Source organism: Miniopterus natalensis, chromosome 3 (genome assembly GCF_054644295.1).
Source record: "Miniopterus natalensis isolate mMinNat1 chromosome 3, mMinNat1.hap1, whole genome shotgun sequence".
NCBI classification, from domain to species: domain Eukaryota; kingdom Metazoa; phylum Chordata; class Mammalia; order Chiroptera; family Miniopteridae; genus Miniopterus; species Miniopterus natalensis.
In genome coordinates this window covers 86587577-86605636 of record NC_142083.1, presented here as the reverse complement: position 1 = coordinate 86605636, position 18060 = coordinate 86587577, and the positions used below count along the sequence as shown (strand labels likewise).

The 18060-nt window shown below is 44.7% G+C and overlaps 1 protein-coding gene across 1 annotated transcript in view; it reads left to right on the top strand.

Moving 5' to 3' along the window:
* The first annotated feature begins 2180 nt into the window (after nt 1–2180).
* Nucleotides 2181–18060, top strand: part of CLEC16A (C-type lectin domain containing 16A) — a 196166-nt gene continuing 180286 nt past the window's right edge. The window contains exons 1-3 of the mRNA XM_016197595.2: nt 2181–2281; nt 12399–12527; nt 15912–16045. Coding sequence (XP_016053081.2) covers nt 2202–2281; nt 12399–12527; nt 15912–16045 — 343 coding nt within the window. The 5' untranslated portion in view covers nt 2181–2201. The remainder of the gene's footprint in view (nt 2282–12398; nt 12528–15911; nt 16046–18060) is intronic.

Here is an 18060-nt window from a genome sequence, read left to right as displayed (position 1 = left end):
CAGCAACCGCGTCGCCCAGCGAGGCGCGTTCCGAGCCCCGCCTCCAGAGCGACCTCGCGCTCATTGGCCGACAGCCCCCCGTCCACGCGTATTGGCCCGCTCAACGCCCGCGTTCATTGGCCCGAGCCGTCTGGGGGCGGGTGTTTCTTAGCTCAGTCTCCGCGGGCGCCGGCCTCTGAGTTACTTTCCAGGTTCTGGACTCCTCCCTGATCTCAAATCCAATTCGCTCTGAGAATCCCCCTTGGAGTAGAGGGAGTGGAAAAAAACCCAACACAATTCTAACCTAGATTATTTTAAGGGGACAAAAGCTGAAAGAAACTGCGAGCTCCCTCTGCACCCTGCTGGACTTGAATATGGTGCCATGCCTTTTGGGGACTCAGTTTACCAGATGAAAATGAGGGTGGGGGAGGAGAGGGGAAGGAAAGGGGTGGTGGACTCTAATAGTGAAAATTTTGAACTTTCCCAAAGTGCCAGTTTTTCATGGTGGGGATGATGAACCAGTGCCCTCTTCGTTTCCAAATTCTGGCAGTAGGAAGGTCTGTCTATAGGGAAGGGTTCTGCATCATAGGGTTCAGGGACACCCCAGTAAAGAGATTCCCAAGCAGGTGGGACCTTTAATCAGTAGGGTTGCTTCTTGTTTCTTTGTACGTTGTAAGCCATGTATAAAAACAATAATAATGCACATGGTTAAACATTCAACCAAAGAAGTACACAGAAAAGTGATTCCCCTTCAAATGGGGAAACCTTGTGCAGCCTTCCAGGAGACTGATCTTGCCCACAGGGCCTTCCAAAGCAGTTCCATAAACTTTTAAATCTCAGGCCACACTTAGCTGGGTGCTTTACATGGGTTGCTTAAGTGGAGCCAGACAGGGCAGTGTAGTAAGTTACACTTTTTTATGGGTGAGGAAACCAAGGCCCAGTGAAATAGAGGGACCCTCGAAGCTGATTGGCCTCCCTGTGTCTGGAGGAGAGAACCTGCCCTTTTTCCTGCATGACAGTTTCTTGCCCCTTTACCTGAGTTACATAGCAAACCATTAACCCTCACTTGTCTTCCTTTCTCCAACGACAGAAGGTGAAACAAACCTTCGTTTATTCGTTCACTCTGTCAATACTTGTTGAACACCTATTAGCACCAAGGCTTGTCCTAGGCATTGGGGAGAACATTGATCCCTGGCCCAACTCTGTCCTGGGCACAGTAGTTTGTATGCAGTGGGCCTCAGATAAGTATGAGGCATAGAAATAAATGAATGAACGGTGAAGAGGGTCATTTTACCTCCACGGAGCTTCTCACTTCTTATCCAGAAGATAAATTTAGAGACATCTTCTTGGCTCAAATAGGAAGTTGAGTGTTTCCACATTTTTTTAATATGGTAGTTTTGGAAATGGCATGGATTTTGGGTGAAGACCAGAGAAATCGTCTTGAAAGTACAGGACGTTCAGTTTTGGTACATTGTTGCTTGAAGGTCTTTCTACGTATTAATTGAATTAGAAAAAGGAAAAGGCTGTGAGGGCAACCAAGGCCATTACCGATTTGATGCAATTTAGTTTATTGGGGGATAAAAATAAGGGTGCCTCGGTTGGAACCCTAGTTCTGTCACTTACTAGCTGCATGACTTTGGGCAAGTCTACTCCTCTGTGATTCGATTCCCTTGACGGTAAATGGGAATAATTATAGAACACACCTCATCGGATTATTAGAATTAGATACTATATGTAAGCTCTTAGATACATGGTATACACTATGCAATATCTACTCTTATTCTTACCATAAAGCTAATAATTGTTAATATTGGTCTTTTAGTCACCCTACTTCCTTCTGAGGGTCTGCGCACAGGGTTCCCATTCCCGCCCACGGGGGCGGTACTGCGCAGTCTCCTCCCCCGGCTCAGCCTCTGCTCCAAGGCCGCAGGCCCGCGGTTGCGTGATGCACGCCGGGCCTTGTAGTTGGTTCTCAGAGTCCTGTCTGTTGGGGCCTCGCGGGCGAACTGCATTTCCCAGCGTTCCTCGTGGCGGCGGCCGTAAAGCGCGACGGTCGAACGGCCGGTTCCGGCTGAATGTCAGTGCGGGGCTGTGGGCAGGGGAGGAAGGTGGTTGGCGGTCTCTTCACCACCTCCGTGGTTTGTGCTGGCGCCGCGGGCTTCCAGCTGTTGGGCCGCTGGGGCATGAGGCCGTGAGGCGAGCGACGGGCCGGAGCCGCCGACATGTTTGGCCGCTCGCGTAGCTGGGTGGGCGGGGGCCATGGCAAGTCTTCCCGCAACATCCACTCCTTGGACCACCTCAAGTGAGTGTGTTGGGGGCGGAGGTGGGAGGCCTCGGGGCTGGAAACGGATGGGGGCGCCTAGCCCTGGGCCGGGGTCGCTGGGAGGCGTGAGAGCTGAGGTGGAGGGTGGAGAGAGGCGCTCGGGAAAGGCTATATGGGGGTTAAGAGCGAGGGCTCTGGAATCAGGGCTCCTGGGTTCGAACCCTGACCCAGTCTCTCCTCGCTGTGTGACCTTGGGCAAGTCGCTCAGCTTCTCGGAACCTCAGTATGCCCCTCTGTAAAGTAAGGGGACGAGATTTCAGCTTACGGACACGGACTTTGTTCTCGCCGGAGCAGGTCGTGCGCACCTAGCTTCCCGGGGTGGTACTTCTTAGGCTGGACGGAGGTCAGAGGTCTGGATCCTGGAGTCGGACAGATCTGGGTTCGAATCTAAGTGTGTGGAGGCAGGCCTTAGTTTCCTCAGTTGTAAAACGGGTTTTGTGACAGCACCTGCTTCCCAAGATTGTCTCGAGGGTTGGGTAAGAGACATAAAGCTAGAAGCACATACAGGTGCTCAATCTAGGGCAGTAATTAAAAGCAAACTATTTTCTAGGGGGAGTCTAAAGAGGGACTGTCAGAAGTAGAGCTCTAGGGGAGGACAGGTTGCAAAGGGGGTTCTGGGAAGCAGGAGTGCAGCAGTCAGACCCGCCTTCAGATCCTGATTTCACCACTTCATGGCAGTGTGACCTTGGACAAATTACTTCACCTCTTTGAGCCTCTGGTTCCCCATCTGCAAATGGGTGTTGTGAACATTGTGCAAGGATTTAGTAATGTCATGCATGGAAAGAGACCGATCCAGTGTCTGTTACACAGTAGGTAGCCAGCAGTGGTAGCTGTGCTTATTAGCCAGGCCAGGCCTTCCCAGACCACCCTGCCTCAAGTGCTTCCCCCACCCTGACTCCTGTCCATCTTTCTCTTGATATCATTCAATGCATCTCCACTAGTTGCAGTTATCCTGTTTGTTTTCACTACTTTTCTGTCTGCTACTACACTGGCACTTTCAGGAGGACAGAGACTGCTGTTTTGCTCACAATTGTATCCCAGAACCTAGTGCTGTGCCTGGCACACAGTAGGAGCTCAATGAATTCTTAACGAATGAAGAAAAAAGAGAAAGAAAAAAGAATGAACTGGGGATTGGTGCAGAGCATCCAGACAGAGGCTAGGATTTTTTGTTGGGGGGAGGGTGGGTGGTGATGATGGAAAATAGAGACCTTTGAGGAGGAAATAACTTAAGGGAGGAAAATACAATGGGGGGAGGGAGTTGGCTGGGGGAGTAGGCAAACCTTTGGTGGTAAGAAATAGACTGGCTTACAGAGGAACCTCCCAAGATCACTGATGGGAAGGAAGAAGAATGGAAGGGGGAGGGGAGATGGAAGTTGGGCCCATGGAAAGGATTGATGGGAAGGGGATTAGATGGGGGCTTCTCATTTGGCCCAGGGATAGGGGTGCCGTGATTCTCAGCTGTGTCCCTTCTAGCATGGAGCGTACATTAAGTAACTGTTTGTGAGTCTCAGAGAGTAGAGGGGCAGGAAGGCTCATTATGTGGTGAGGAATGGTTTTAGGGGTGGTGGTGAGAGAAGACATGGGGAGGAGAGAGGCCCAGGACAAGAAATGGGGTATGTACGGAAGCAGGAATCTTAAATGGGAGGGCAGCTGAAAGAGAAAGGGAGAGGCTCAAGGATTTCAGGAATGTAGAGAGTGGGTGGATATGGCTGAGAAGGGGAGGATGGTTGGGCTTCCTGCCAGCACCCAGTTACCTGCAGGCTGTCACCTAACTGCTTGGCTCTACGCCTTTTAAATTGCTTTAATATTTATTAAATGCATTTTCTGTGCCTGGTATTTGCTAAGGATTTCCTGTGTGTTATTTCCTTTTGTCCTCACTAGTCTATGAGTTAAAGCAACTATTATTGTTTCCATTTTATAAAAGTGGAAACTAAGGTTCAAAGAGGTTAAGTCACTTGCCCCAAGATGATGACAGCTGAAAAGTGTCAAAGCCAGGGTTTGACTTTGGTGCTTATACTCATTACATTGTCTTTTTGAATAAAACTTCCTAATAAGTCAGTTTGGGAAGTCTTTCAGCTTGGTTGAGTCTCACTGCTAGTAGGGCATCTTCACCCTCCTACCAGCCAGGGAATGGTAAAGGTTCTCAGGTTCCTTTGAAGTATCCTGGGAACTGCCAGGTACATTGTTTAGGTTGCATGGCCATTAGATGCTTTTTGGAAACCTGAGCTGCCTGCCCTGGATCAGGCAGATCAGCTTAATCCATGTTACAGCCTGCCTGAATAACCTGGTGATTTGCTTGCTAGTGTGGGGCTTACAAGATCCTAAAGTGACTTGGAAAAGAGTGCCACAGACAGCTAATACCCATCCTAGTGCTGGTGATGATCTTCATTTGGCTGATAGTAAACACCTTGGGTTTGGGATACAGAACAGCTCATTCCCTGAGGGAGTTCACAGGCTGATGGGAGAAACCACCATAGAGCCAGTGACTGTACAGCGTGACAAGCACTGGATCACCGTAGGCCCAGGGTTCTGTGGGAACCTTCTTGGAAGCTTTCTGGAGGAGGCGACACCAGAGTGAAGTCTTCCGGGACAAGCAGGAATCACCGTGTGGGGTATCAGAATGTAGGAGGGGGACCCTGGGATTTGTGGAGTATCAACATGGGGCTGGTAGTTGTGGGAAACAAGACAGGAGATAGAATGAGGCCTGGGCTTCATCTGACATAGGGTGACCAACCATCCCAGTGTGCTTGGGACTGAGAGGTTTCCCAGGACATGGGACTTTCAGTACTAACACTGGGAAAATCCTGGGCAACTGGTACATAAGTTTCATGAGGACTGGGACCTGTGTGGCTTGTTCACCTGGGAATTGTCAGATGCTGGGATGGGCCTGGCACAGAGTAAGTGATCAACAAGTATTTGTCACAGTATGAACAAAAGAGGCAAGTTCTGGCCAGGTTTTTCTTAACAATGGCTTGCTCTTGCCACTTTGGTCACAGCATCTGTGCTGGAGCATCTCAGACACAGTCTCACTGGCTGGCCCAGTTTGACATCTTTCAGGGCAACTCATCAGGAGAAGCATTGCCTGTAATAACCTTTCTCTAATCCTCTAGCCTGATTCACACTGTGTGGAGCTTCTCCTTGTCCTGCCAGCCAGAAGGCTGGATGCTGTCCAAATGGAAGTTTTCAAAGCACAGAATGGGACGCTGTGGAGAATGTCTGGGGAGTCTCTGCCTTGGGGCTGAGCAGGCCAGACAGACACAGGCTCTGTGTACCCCCTTTCCTCCCCTCCAAACATTGTTTTTTTCGGGGTGCTTTGGGGAGAGATTTGGGGAGTGCTTTGGGGGTGGGTTTCTAGTCCCCTTAGGCTTCTGTCACTCCACTTACCCTTTCTCACACTTTAGCTTGCAGATAAGTTTCAGGGACTTCCAATAGGAGCATCCTAAGAGGCATATTATGATACACATCGTAAAACTTGTATGAAACTTGAACTTAGTATGTCGGTCTCTGAAGTGGACATAATTGTTATTAACTGTAATGGTTTAACTTGTGACTCGCTTTAGAAAGGAGGGCTGTGGAAGTGGGATTTGTTTGCAGCCTATGGTCCTCAGTGATGAGCCTTTAGTGTGTTGGTTGCACGTTGGCAATAGGCTGCAGTTTTCTGGTCTCCAGGCATTTCAGACTCTTAAGCTCGTCTTGCAACATAGAGTTTGTTAATGTGCAAAGGTCTGATATTGGAATTCTACATTCTGCAGATCTTCTGTTGGAGATATGGTAATATTGGCTCTTTTCCAAAGAAATGGAGTAAGGTCAATTTTAAGGACTTCCATTAAGATCTAATACATATTTTCTTGCTTTTTTGTTTGTTTATCTATTTGATTTTCTTGTCTGCTAGGCATTCATAACTTCATGTAAATACTTGGCTAATAAAAGTGTTGTTTACTTCATTGTTTGTATTTTCTATACTATAATGGTTATAAGCATGGGGTCTGGAGTCAGACTTGCCTGGGTTCTCTGTGGGGACTCTAGCCTCCCAGAGCCTCAGCTCTCCAGAGCATCAACCCACAGGGTTGTTCTGAGGGTTTAAGGAGTGAATATATCTGAGGCTCTCAGAACAGGGCCTGACAATAGGAGGCTGCAACAGTTTTTATTATAATGATAAAAATATTCACATACAAAATTTGAGAGAAAATGTTATTGTAACAGTTGTTATCATTGTAAGAGAATAGTCTTAGTTTGCTATAGTTAAATGTCCAAGGGAATCATTCTGTCCTCAGAAACTTATCTGAGATACGGACACAGCTTTGCACACAAAGATGGCCATCCTAGTGCCTAACAGAAGAATAAATGCTGTGCTTGTCCTTTCAGTGGTTTACTATGTAGCTATTATGGATATTTGCAACACTTGTCAATAGCAAAAGTGCTTTTATTTTAGCCAGAGGTGGGGAAAAAGATGGGCATAGAAATGGATATACACCATGAACTGAACTATATAAATACCCAGGGTAAAGGAAAAGACCCAAGGAAATACATTACTGCTCCAGCAGTGGTCATCTCTGGGCAGCAGCTTGCTTGACAATTGCCATTTCTCTTTTGTTGTTGTTGAAGTTTCTAACCTTTCTTAAATGAGTGTTACATTTCTAATCAGAAAGTTATTAAACTGTTAATATCTTTGAGGTGGTTGAATTAGTTGATCTTCCAAAGCTCTGGGATTAGATGCAGCATGAAAATATTAAATCTTAACCCATTCAGCTTTCTTTTCTTTCCCAGTACATTTAAGCAAACATGTATTGAGGGTCTCTTCTAAAACAGTATCGTATCTAAAACAGTGTGTGCTAGGGCACTGTGGTGGGGCAAGATGAGCAAGGTGTAGGTATAATCCTCATAGAGCTTGAGAGCTTGAAATCTAGTGGGTATTTCTATTTACCAACATCAGACATTTAGAAAATGAATGTTGCAAACTGCTGTTTACAATAGCATCAAAAAACATCAACTACCTAGGAATAAATTTAACAAAAGATGTGCAAGACCCTTATTCGGCAAACACTGAAAGAAATGTAAATGTCATAATGTTACACTGTTGTAAAGATATCTGTTCGCTCTATATTTATAGATTTGGGTCAGTCTTAAAGGAAATCTTAGGTGTTTTTGTGGAAATTGAGAAGGTGGATTTTAAAATTTACATGGAAATGCAAAGGGCCGAGAATAGCCAATACCATAATGAAAAAACAGAAGGAAAGAAGTTTGGAGGGCTTTTGTTATCACATAACAATTTGTTATAAACCAGCAGTAGTTGGACAGCATGGTATTGGCACAAAAGTAAACAAATAGATCAGTGGAACTAGAACATCCAGAAAGAGTCCCGCATGTGTAGTCACATGATTAATTACAAAGGTGACATTGCAGTGCATTGGAGAAATGAGGACCTTTTCAGTAAATGATGATGAGTCACCTAGATATCCAAATGGATAATGAATTTTGGCCAATACCTTGCGCTATACACAAAAATAAGTTTCATATGTACTGTAAGTCAAAATGTGAAAGGTAAAACAGTCACTTTTTTTAAGAAGAAAACTGCATTTCTTCATGACCTTTGGGTAGGTAAGGATTTCTTAAGCTTGATACAAAAAAACACTATCCACGTGAAAGACTGATACATTAAAATTAAGAACCTTTGCCCATCAAAAGACAACTATAAAGGGAATGAAAAGGCAAGCTACATTCAGAGAAAATATTTGTCACATGTATATCCAATGCTCAGAATATAAAGAAATCCATCAAATAAATAAGAAGAAGGTACTCTAATAAAAAAATAAATAAAACTGGGCAAAAGACTTGCACAGGCACCTTGCAAAAGATCTTCATATAGCCATGAATATGTGAAAAAGCATTTAACTTCCATTATTATACAGTAAAACCCCAGTACATCACCACTATATACCCAGCAGAATGGCTCTACTGAAAAAGGCAAAGAACAGCAGGTGTTGAAGGGGCCATGGAACAGCTGGAACTCTCAGACTGTGCCTCCTGGCTGTTTGGCTGAGGGTGAGCTCCTAAATGTCCCTCAGTGCTGTCCTGGCCTGTGCAGTGGTGGTCACAATTTGCACGTCCCCAAGTTACTCCAAGTATGAGGGTCACATGAAGCCCTTCACGTAGAACCAGGATTGTAGGCCATGCACCACTAGAATCTTCTTTTCAGGACTTACTGCCCGGCTCTTTCCCCTGGGTTTGTCTCTAAGGGACTCCTGGAAGTTACTAGAATTTTTTTCAGAGATTATTTAATGAAGGCAATGATGGTAATGATAATAGTATCATGCATAGTAACTGCCAGTTTAGATAGCTGTCTTTTTACTTGTTTATACCTCCTAAGAACACCATAATAGGTAAGTATTAAAGCATTAAGGTACAATTGCTGCTTCCATTTTACAGTTGATAGAACTGAGGTGCACAGAGATTAACTAATTTGCTCTAGATTACCCAGCTAAGGCCAGACTTTACACTTTCTGCTCTGGTTTCTCTGGACAGTTCCATAACTCCTCCCATGAAGTCCCCTTTTCATGACTGTTTGGATCCAGCCTGAGCTCTCCTTTCTAAGTTCTGAAATATTCCATGCATAATTTAATAATAATGTTAATTATGGCCCCCATCGTAATGACCACAACATAATAATAGTAGTAGCACTAACCTTGCATCTATTGAGTGCTTACTGTGTGCCAGATGCCGTGCTTGGCTCTTTCTATGCTCTATCACATCGAATCCCTGGAACAGCCCAGTGAGGAGGCCTTGACTGTTACTGGCGCATTATAGAGGCAGAGCTCCAGAGAGTGAAGTGCCTTATCCAGGGCCACAGTTAGAAAGTGTCAGGGCCTGGGGTCAAGCCCAAGTCTGTTGGACTCCAAAAGCCTAAGCTCTTCACTACCTCTCTTTGCTGCCACTTGCTGTGTTTGACTTTTGGACCCTTGACTATGTTCAGTATGTTCTGATGTAACATGTTCATGAAGACATCCCCCTATTCAGCATTTATTGAGTACCTACTGTGTACCAGGCATTTTGGAGTCACCAAGATCAGTAAGATGATGTTTCTGATCTTGAGGAACTCAGGTCTATTAAGGGAAGCAGATCGTTGCAAATGAGGGTGGTCTGTGCAGCAGCAAATGCACGTGGGTACAGAAGTGCCAGAGTGGAGGGAATAATCACATCCCTCCACTCGCCAGGCAGGAGGGCGGGGAGGTTCTGTAAAGAATGCTTTACCAAGAGGTACCTGAGGTGAGTTTTGAAATAGGAGTAAGAGTTTGCTAATTGGTTAGGGCTTCAAGGGCATTCTAGGCAGAAAGCACAGTGAATAGAAGTCAGGGCTGGTCCTAAAGATCTTAAACTCTTCTATCCCTAATGCATGTCTTCCTCTATACAGAAGGAAGCCTCAGAGTGGGGAGAATCTGCCTCTCCCCTGGCACCAACAGTGCCTATCATGGCAGGGAGTGGGTATGTTCTGGACTGCATGAAGAGTGTCGCTGATAGCCACGGTGTGAGTGCTGCCGTGGCTCTGAAACTTTAGTGGAAGCTTGTTCAAAATGCAGATTTGGGGCCCTGCACCCAGGAGTCTCTGGGTTGCTCTGAAAGAATTGGGTGTGCCTCAGCACTTGATTGTTCTGATGTGTAACCTGTATTTTGGACAGGAAGCCACTGTCAGGACAGAGTATGCAGAGACAGAATGGTTTCCTATAGGCAAAAGTGACAGACAAGGTGAATTTTATCTCCCTATTTGTTTAACCTGTACACAGAATATATCATATAAAAAACTAGGCTAGACTTAGAGGAAGGAGGAAGGAAAGTTGATGGAAGAAATATCAATAACTTAAAATATGCAGATGATGCCATCTTATGGCAGAAAGTAGCAGTGGTTTGAAATGACTTCTGATGACAGTGAGAAGTGCCAGAGCAAGACTCGCATTTGAACATCAAGAAGACAAAAATCATGATTACAGAAGAAATGTACAACTTTAACGTAAAATCATGAATACAGAAGGAATACACAACTTTAACATAGTGAAGATATTGAAATTGTTAAAGATTTTGCTTACAGTTATCAATTATCAATTCAAATGGGGACTGCCTCCAAGAACTCAAGAGGAGGCTGAGGCTCAGAAGGGTAGCAATGGAAGAATTGGGAAAGATCACCACAAAGATATGTCATGAGAGACCAAGGCTAAGATCATCCACATCCTCATATTCCCAGTTACTATGTACAGATGTGAAAGTTGGACAGTGAAGAAGGCTGGTAGGAAAATGACTGATTGGAAATATGGTGTTATGGAGAGCTCTGCAGATACCCCCAACTGCCAGAGAGATAAACAACTGGGTCCTAGAGCAAATTAAGCCTGAAACATTGCTGGAGGCAAAAATGACACAACTGAAGCTGTTTTGCAGGGACATCATGAGAGGCAGGGTTCTTTGGAAAAGACAGTAATGCTGGGAAAAACAGAAGGCAGCAGGAAAAGAGAAAGACCAAATATGAGATGGACTGACGCCATGAAAGAAGCCATAGATTTGAGTCTACAGAGCTGAGTAGGACGGCTGAGGACAGGACATTGTGAACATCACTCATTCATAGGGTCGCCGGGAGTCAGAGCTGACTCAGCGTCATGTAACACACCCAGGAGTCAGTTCTGTGGATCTGGGGTGAGGAGCTAGAATTTGCAACTTAGGTGATTCTGATGCAGGAGGCATGTGAACCACAGTTTGAAAAACTCTGCTCTTTGACTTGGGGAAGATGAGTCAAGGCAGCATGAAGACAGAGACTGATGAGGGAGCCCTGGTGACTCATCCCAGGCTGCACCAGTGCTGTGGAGTTTCCTTATCCCAGAGGGAAACTGGCATCGGCTCCCACGTGCGGCCCTGCCTGTAGATGTGGGCACAGGTGTTGGAGATTTCTGTTTTCTCAGGGCCATTCTAGTTATTGCATAGTAGGAATGGCATGCGATTTTAAAGTAAAACCCAGCATCCTTAAGTAGCAGATTGCTCCTTATTATTCCCTCTGAAAGAGTCTACCTCTTATTTCTTACACATTTTTAGAGATTTTTCCATGGGACGATCCTATCTAATCTTTCCCTGTTTTGCTCTCACCAGCCCCCACCCGCAAACTAAAGGGGGCCATAAAAGAAGTCAGGAGACTTGCCTTCCCAAGTCTGAGACTCCATGACAGCTCAAGTTACCTCAGTCTGTGGGTCCTAGTGATGCCATCTTTTAAAAGCTGTGTCAGGTGGCAATCCCAGGAAATCCGGCCTGACTTCTGGGCCCAGCACTGCTCAGGACTGGCCTCAGTGATTCAGTTGCCCTCACCACCAGCAGAGGGCCTTTCTGTCTCTGCCCCGGCATAGGTCTCCAGCAGCCTTCCAGGACCATTTGGGTGGATGAAATACAGTGCCATAGTCTCAAGTCCACTTGACTTTGTGAATTCAACAACCTGCACTCAGCACATAAGATCAGTGCCCTTCAAGCAACACACTTCATGTGAGCCATCATTTCTGATGGGCAGTCTGAACTTTTTGGGGAATTATGGGCAATCCAAGGGCAATCTTATGATTGCACATGATTTTTACCCCAGGTGTTGGCTTTGGGACTCACCCTTCCTAAGCTGTGACTCCACCTCATGCAGGTCTTATGTTAAGCATTCAGACCTGAGCCATGTGTCTCCACTTGCTCCACTAGCATCAGAATGACCTGGGGAGTGTGTGAAAAAGGCCCATGCCTGGTCTTCCCTCAGTCCCCCTGAATCTGAATCTCCAAGTGGGCTCCCTCCCATACCCCTACTTTATTCAGTTCTCCAGGTGATTCTCTTACTCAAGTTTGAGGATGGCTGTCTTCAAGGACTTGACCATTCTTTTGCCTCAGTTTGGGTTGGTGTGTCCCTGATTATTTACTGCTTCAAATCATTTTCTCCCATTTTTCTTGAATGATAAGTTATGTCTCATCTGAATGACAGTTGTGCTAATTGGATAAGAAAAAGCATAGCCATATTATCCTCCAGATGTTGCTAATGGTCATTGAGCCTGGCTTTCATTTCAGTTGGTAATGGTTACTTTTCTTTCCTTTCTCTCAGGTATCTGTACCATGTTTTGACCAAAAACACCACAGTCACAGAACAGAACCGGAACCTGCTAGTGGAGACCATCCGTTCTATCACCGAGATCCTGATTTGGGGAGATCAGAATGACAGCTCTGTGTTTGAGTAAGGGTTTCAAATGTTTTAAAACATTTTTTCTTCTTCCTTTGAATATTTTTTTAGATGCATATCATGAGTCATTCCTGATGACATCAGAATTTGACACCAATTTGGTCTTGCACAGATATCTATATCTCTGTCTATATAACATGTCCTGAAACACCACAAGCTGAAAATGGGGAGGTTGTGGAAATGAGTCTCTAGAAAACCTGAAAATATTATGGATAATTTTTCCAGTAGTGTCTGATTATCACTCCCAAGGAAGAAGATAATGTCCTGGGTAGTAAGACTCTAAATGAACTGGGGGAGACACTAGGGGCAAACAATTATGGTGTTTACTGATGGGCCAGGCACAGTGCTAAGCTCTTGATGAGATTATCCCCCTACGTCTCCTGGTGACTGCAGGGTGAAGGCCCTGTGGTCCCCATTTATGTGTACGGTCACACAGCTGGTTAAGTGTCGAAGCAGTGCCTCGTACCAGAGCCCGTGGAGGGGTTTGTCCTTATTCTCGTACTTTCTAGATGAGCAGCCGTAGGCCAGCCTCAGTTTCCCCATCTTTAAAGGAGAGAGTGAAAATTCACTGTCTAATGCCTGGTATAGACCAAGCAGTAAGAAATGTTAGCAGGTCATAGTAGTAATAATAATAATAATAATAATAATAATAATAATAATAATAATAATAATAAAAGATGTCCCTATTGGACAGTTAAAAAGCAAAGGCTATAAACCATGAACTACTTCCCCAATAGACCTGTCTCAGTGTCTGAGTGCAGAAGAATTTGGATTATCACAACCACCAGACAGATTTTGTTTTTATATAAAATAATCTCAATTATAAGTATTGAGGCCATTTTTAAGACCATTTAAAAAAAAAAAAGGTATTCCATTTCTAACATGGTAGCATGACTTCTTAATAAATATCCTGATTTTCTGGATAGTTCTATGTTTTCATTAGTAAGGTTAAGATAAAGCTACTTGTGAAAATGCAAACCTGTGACACTGGCCAACATCCTCAAAGGACAATAAGAGTAATAAAGTGAATTGTTGCTTATAGGCTTCCTTTAAGGCTACATAGGGAATTGGTTGGTTAGTATCTGTTTTTGGAAATGAGAGATACCCTTTGATTAAAGCTTAGAAACTGTCCTCGTTTACTAGAATGGACTTCCTTAGTCCCTTTGTCAGCTTAGAAAGACTCTGGAGCTCTTAGAGACCCATTGATTCTTAAATGGCTGCCTAACAGAATCCCCAAGAGAATTTGTTTTTAATACATTTTTTTATTTTGGAGTTATTTTTTATTTATTTACATTTTAGAAAATATGTCTTTATTGATTTCAGAGAGAGGAAGGGAAAGGGAGAAAGAGAAATAGAAACATCAGTGATGAGAGAGTCATTGATCGGCTGCCTCCTGCATGCCCCCTACTGGGGATGGAGCCTGCAACCCTGGCATTTACCCTGACTGGGAATCGAACCATGATCTCCTGGATTATAGGTCAATGCTCAACCGCTGAGCCACGTTGGCTGGGCTATTTTGAAGTAATTTTAGATTTACAGGAAAGTTGTGAAGATAATACAGAAAGTTCCCATATGCCTTTTCCTTAGTTTCCCCTATTGTTAACATCTTAGATTACCAGGGTGCATTTGTCAAATCTCAGTAGCTGACATTTGGTACCCAACTATTAAGTAAACTCCAGACTTGATTTGGATTTTACCAGATTTTCCATTAATGTCCTCTTTTTGCTCTAGGATCCCAATCCTGGCACCCAATTCAGGCTCCCACAGTGCATTCAGTTGTCACATTTCCCCACTCTCCTCAGGCCTGTTACAGTTTCTTAGTCTTCCTTGTTTGTCATGACCTTGACAGTTTTGAGGAGTACCTATCCCACCTGGAGCATGGGAATTAAGCTCTACCTTCTAGAAGGGGGTAGTATCTACATACACTATTTGAAATTCTTCTACATGGAAGATTTGTTTCTTCCCAGTTATATATTTATTCAATCACTTATTTATATCAAATGAACTCATGGATATTATTTTATACTTTGGATTATAATCCAATACTGTGTTGTTTATTTTGTTGCTGAATTGGCTCCAGCTTTGGAAGCTCTTTCAGGTTGGTTCCTGTGTCCTTTGACATATCCTTTTGTTTTTGAGCACTTCCTTACTTTCTGGTGCTTTACAATGCTCCAGGTTTATTTTCTTTTTTTTTCTGCCCCAGCCCTAGAATTAGTCATTTTTCCAAGGAGCCCCCTCCCTACTCCTCCAGGGTGTTTTTTAAAAATCCAGGCCCTTGGACTTCACACTGGACCTAGAATATAGCTCTCTGGGCAAAATCTAAGTATAGGTGTTTTAACAAGTTCCCAAGCGGGTTATCATTGTGCTGCAGTGAGCTTGTTGGGTGACCCTTGGTAGACAAGACAAACAAAATAGGTCAAATGATAGGAATATTCTGGAAGTCAATGTGAATGGCCCCTAGAATCAGAGTTGGAAAAGATTTTAGGCGCCTTTTTTTAGATAATTTATTCATTTACCCTTCCATGGATTCAAACAGAAGTTATGCAGCCCATGATCCTGCAGCCATGCAGCTGACAATAGAGGGGAAAGAGTCACCAAAATTAAGTCAACCAGCAAACATATGTCACTACAGTGATTTGTTTGGAGTATCCCAAATGAGAGGTTATCTGCAATTAGCTTGAATTCAGAGAACACATAACTAGAAACATCGCTTTCTTCCTTTAAAGAAAGACATTAAGGGGTTCTCTCTCCTTTTCAAGACTAAAAGAGCCAATGTATACCCCTAAATGTCAGTGCCACAGGCTGCATGCAGACAAAAGTCCTTTCCAGAACAAATGCAGACTTGGGGACTGGCTAGGGTCCTACCACTATGTTAGCATCTTCTGTTTCCTTCCCATTCTTTTCCCCCAGACATGTAAACTACAAGCTCGACAATTTGGAAACCAAAACCTTAATACCCCATTGTTGCTTGAAACTCAAAGACATGGAGAGCAAAGGAAAGAGGCTTAGTAAGGAAAACAAAGGATATAAAATATTTGGTCAAAAATGCTGCTTACCAGGTTTATAAGCACAGATTAGTGTGTAATCATTTAGTAGGTAAAGATCTTTCCCCTTCTGTCAGAAAGCTAGTAGTTCACTACTTCCAGAATCAGTACTGTTCTCACATTCTGGGAAGAGAACTTGGAAGGTTGCATTTGCCTGTCCAGCATCGTGGGAGCTGATAGCATGGAAGCTGAGGCTGTGCAGGTAGTGTGGCCTGGCTGCTCTGCAAATACCTTTGGGGTGGAGGTGCATGTGTGTACTGTGCATGGAACCAGAGGATGATTTGGATTTCCATCTGTGGAAGCAAACACTGATGCTTTCCCATTCTTTCCCCAGCTTCTTCCTGGAGAAGAACATGTTTGTTTTCTTCTTGAACATCCTGCGGCAGAAATCGGGCCGCTATGTATGCGTTCAACTGTTGCAGACCCTGAACATCCTCTTTGAGAATATCAGTCACGAGACCTCACTTTGTAAGGACAATCCTTGACACCTGCCTCTGCACTGCTGAGCATCGGCAGCGTGTAGTTTGGCGTGGTTTTTGTGTTATTTTTCAAATGTCTGTGGTTACCGTGTATCTCAGTGTGCTTGGGCTGCTGTGACAAAGTACCCCAGACTGGGTGGCTTAGACAACAGAAATTTATTTTCTGGAGGCTGGACATCTAAGATGTGCCTTCGGGGTTGGTTTCTAGTGAGGCCTCTCTTCCTGGCTTGCAGATGGCTGCCTTCTCATTGTGTCCTCATGTGGTTTCCTCTGTGCGCACACACACAGAGTTCTGATGTCTCTTCCTATTCTTATAAGGACACCAGATTATTGGATTAGGGCCTTATCCTATGACCTCATTTAACCTTAATCACCTCCTTAAGGCCCTGTGTCCAAATACAGTCACATTGGGGGTTAAGGCCTTGTTACAGGGATTTGGGGGGGAACGCAGTTTGTCCATAACATCATGTTTATCCCTGTGTGGTGGTGCTATGAAGGGATAAGGGAGGGTTCTCTACTGCTGAGTAATTCTGGGGCACTAGCATTTCTTTTTTATAATTTATTACGAAAGAGTTGGAGTCAGTGAGCCAATAGAATAAGCATTGGAAGTGGCAGGGGAGGAAGAACTCAGCCACAGAGCACGCAGGGCGTGGGCTTTGACACCTGCCTGACTGGCACATATGTGACTCAGAGCTTATTCCCTGCCCTCACTAAGTCCCCAGTTCTTCATCTGAAACAACCTCCTCTGAGAGGCAGGTGCTGTCACTGCCCTCATTTAACACTCAGAGAGTTTGAGTCACTGGTCCTAAGTGACAGCTCTAGCAAGACCAAAATTGAGAAGGGGTTCAACCCAGGCGAGTTAGCTCCATGATCCTTAACTGGGGGTGATTGTGCCCCCAGCAGACATTTGTCAATGCCCAGAGACACTCTTGGTTATAAAGATGGGGTGGGCGGGGGTGGGAGGGTTACTACTGGAATCTTGTGGGTGGAGTCCAAGGATGCTGCTGAACATCCTACAATGCACAGGACAGCCCCACAACAGAGAATTATGTAGCCCAAAATGTTAACAGTGCTGAGGGTGAAAAACCCTCATCCTCCATGCTTGACCACTAGCTTTTTTATCCCAGGATGACCACACCCTAGGCCCTACCTGCAGAAAGTAGGGAAGAGAAGACAAGTGATCGAATGTCTGTGTCAGAGGCAGGCTCTAGGTCCCCAAGATAGGTTTGAAAATAGAGATGGTGTTCTTGGCATTCCTTTGGGGAAGGAGTAAGAGGTAGGAAAGAGCTGTTGAATGGTGACTCAGAAGTGACCACTAGATGGTGCTGCTGCTCCAGGAGATCCTTCCACTGACTGATGAATGTGAGTTGACTCACTCTCCCCAGGTGGTTTCCCTTGTTATCAGCTTTTATTACACTGGATATGAATTATGTGTGGTTTCTAAAAACTCCGAGAGGGGAAGACCCAGATCAGTAGTGCAGGCCCTGTACTCAGACCCAAGTAGGCCCCAGGACAGTTCTGCTGCATACTCCCTGTGTGTGCTCCTGGGAGTGATCTCTCCAAGATGCAGTGGACATAATCCTAATACCTGGGGAATGGAATGGTTTGAGGATTAAGCGTGATAGCGTGTTTGCAGAGCATAGCACGGAGTCTGGCAGATAGATGGAAGTGTCCAGAAGAGTTGGTTTTATTATTAAAGCTAGAATTCCCCTAAATACCTTTTCTATGGTAACACTTTCTTAACCCAGGCGACTGCACTAAAGATGGGAGTTGAGACAATTAAAATTCTGGGGTTTCTGGATCAGATGGCTTTTCATGTACTATGTCTAAAAAGGGTGCCCTGCTGGTAAGAAACCCAGGCAGGTGCCACTAGCTTCATGGGGAGTTCACCAGAGTACTCTTATAAGCCCTGCCAAAGTGGAGAAGTCACTTCCTTTGTATAGAACTTGGATTTATGGGGGTAAGAGGATAAATGACTTGCTTTGATTTTTATTTTCTAATTAT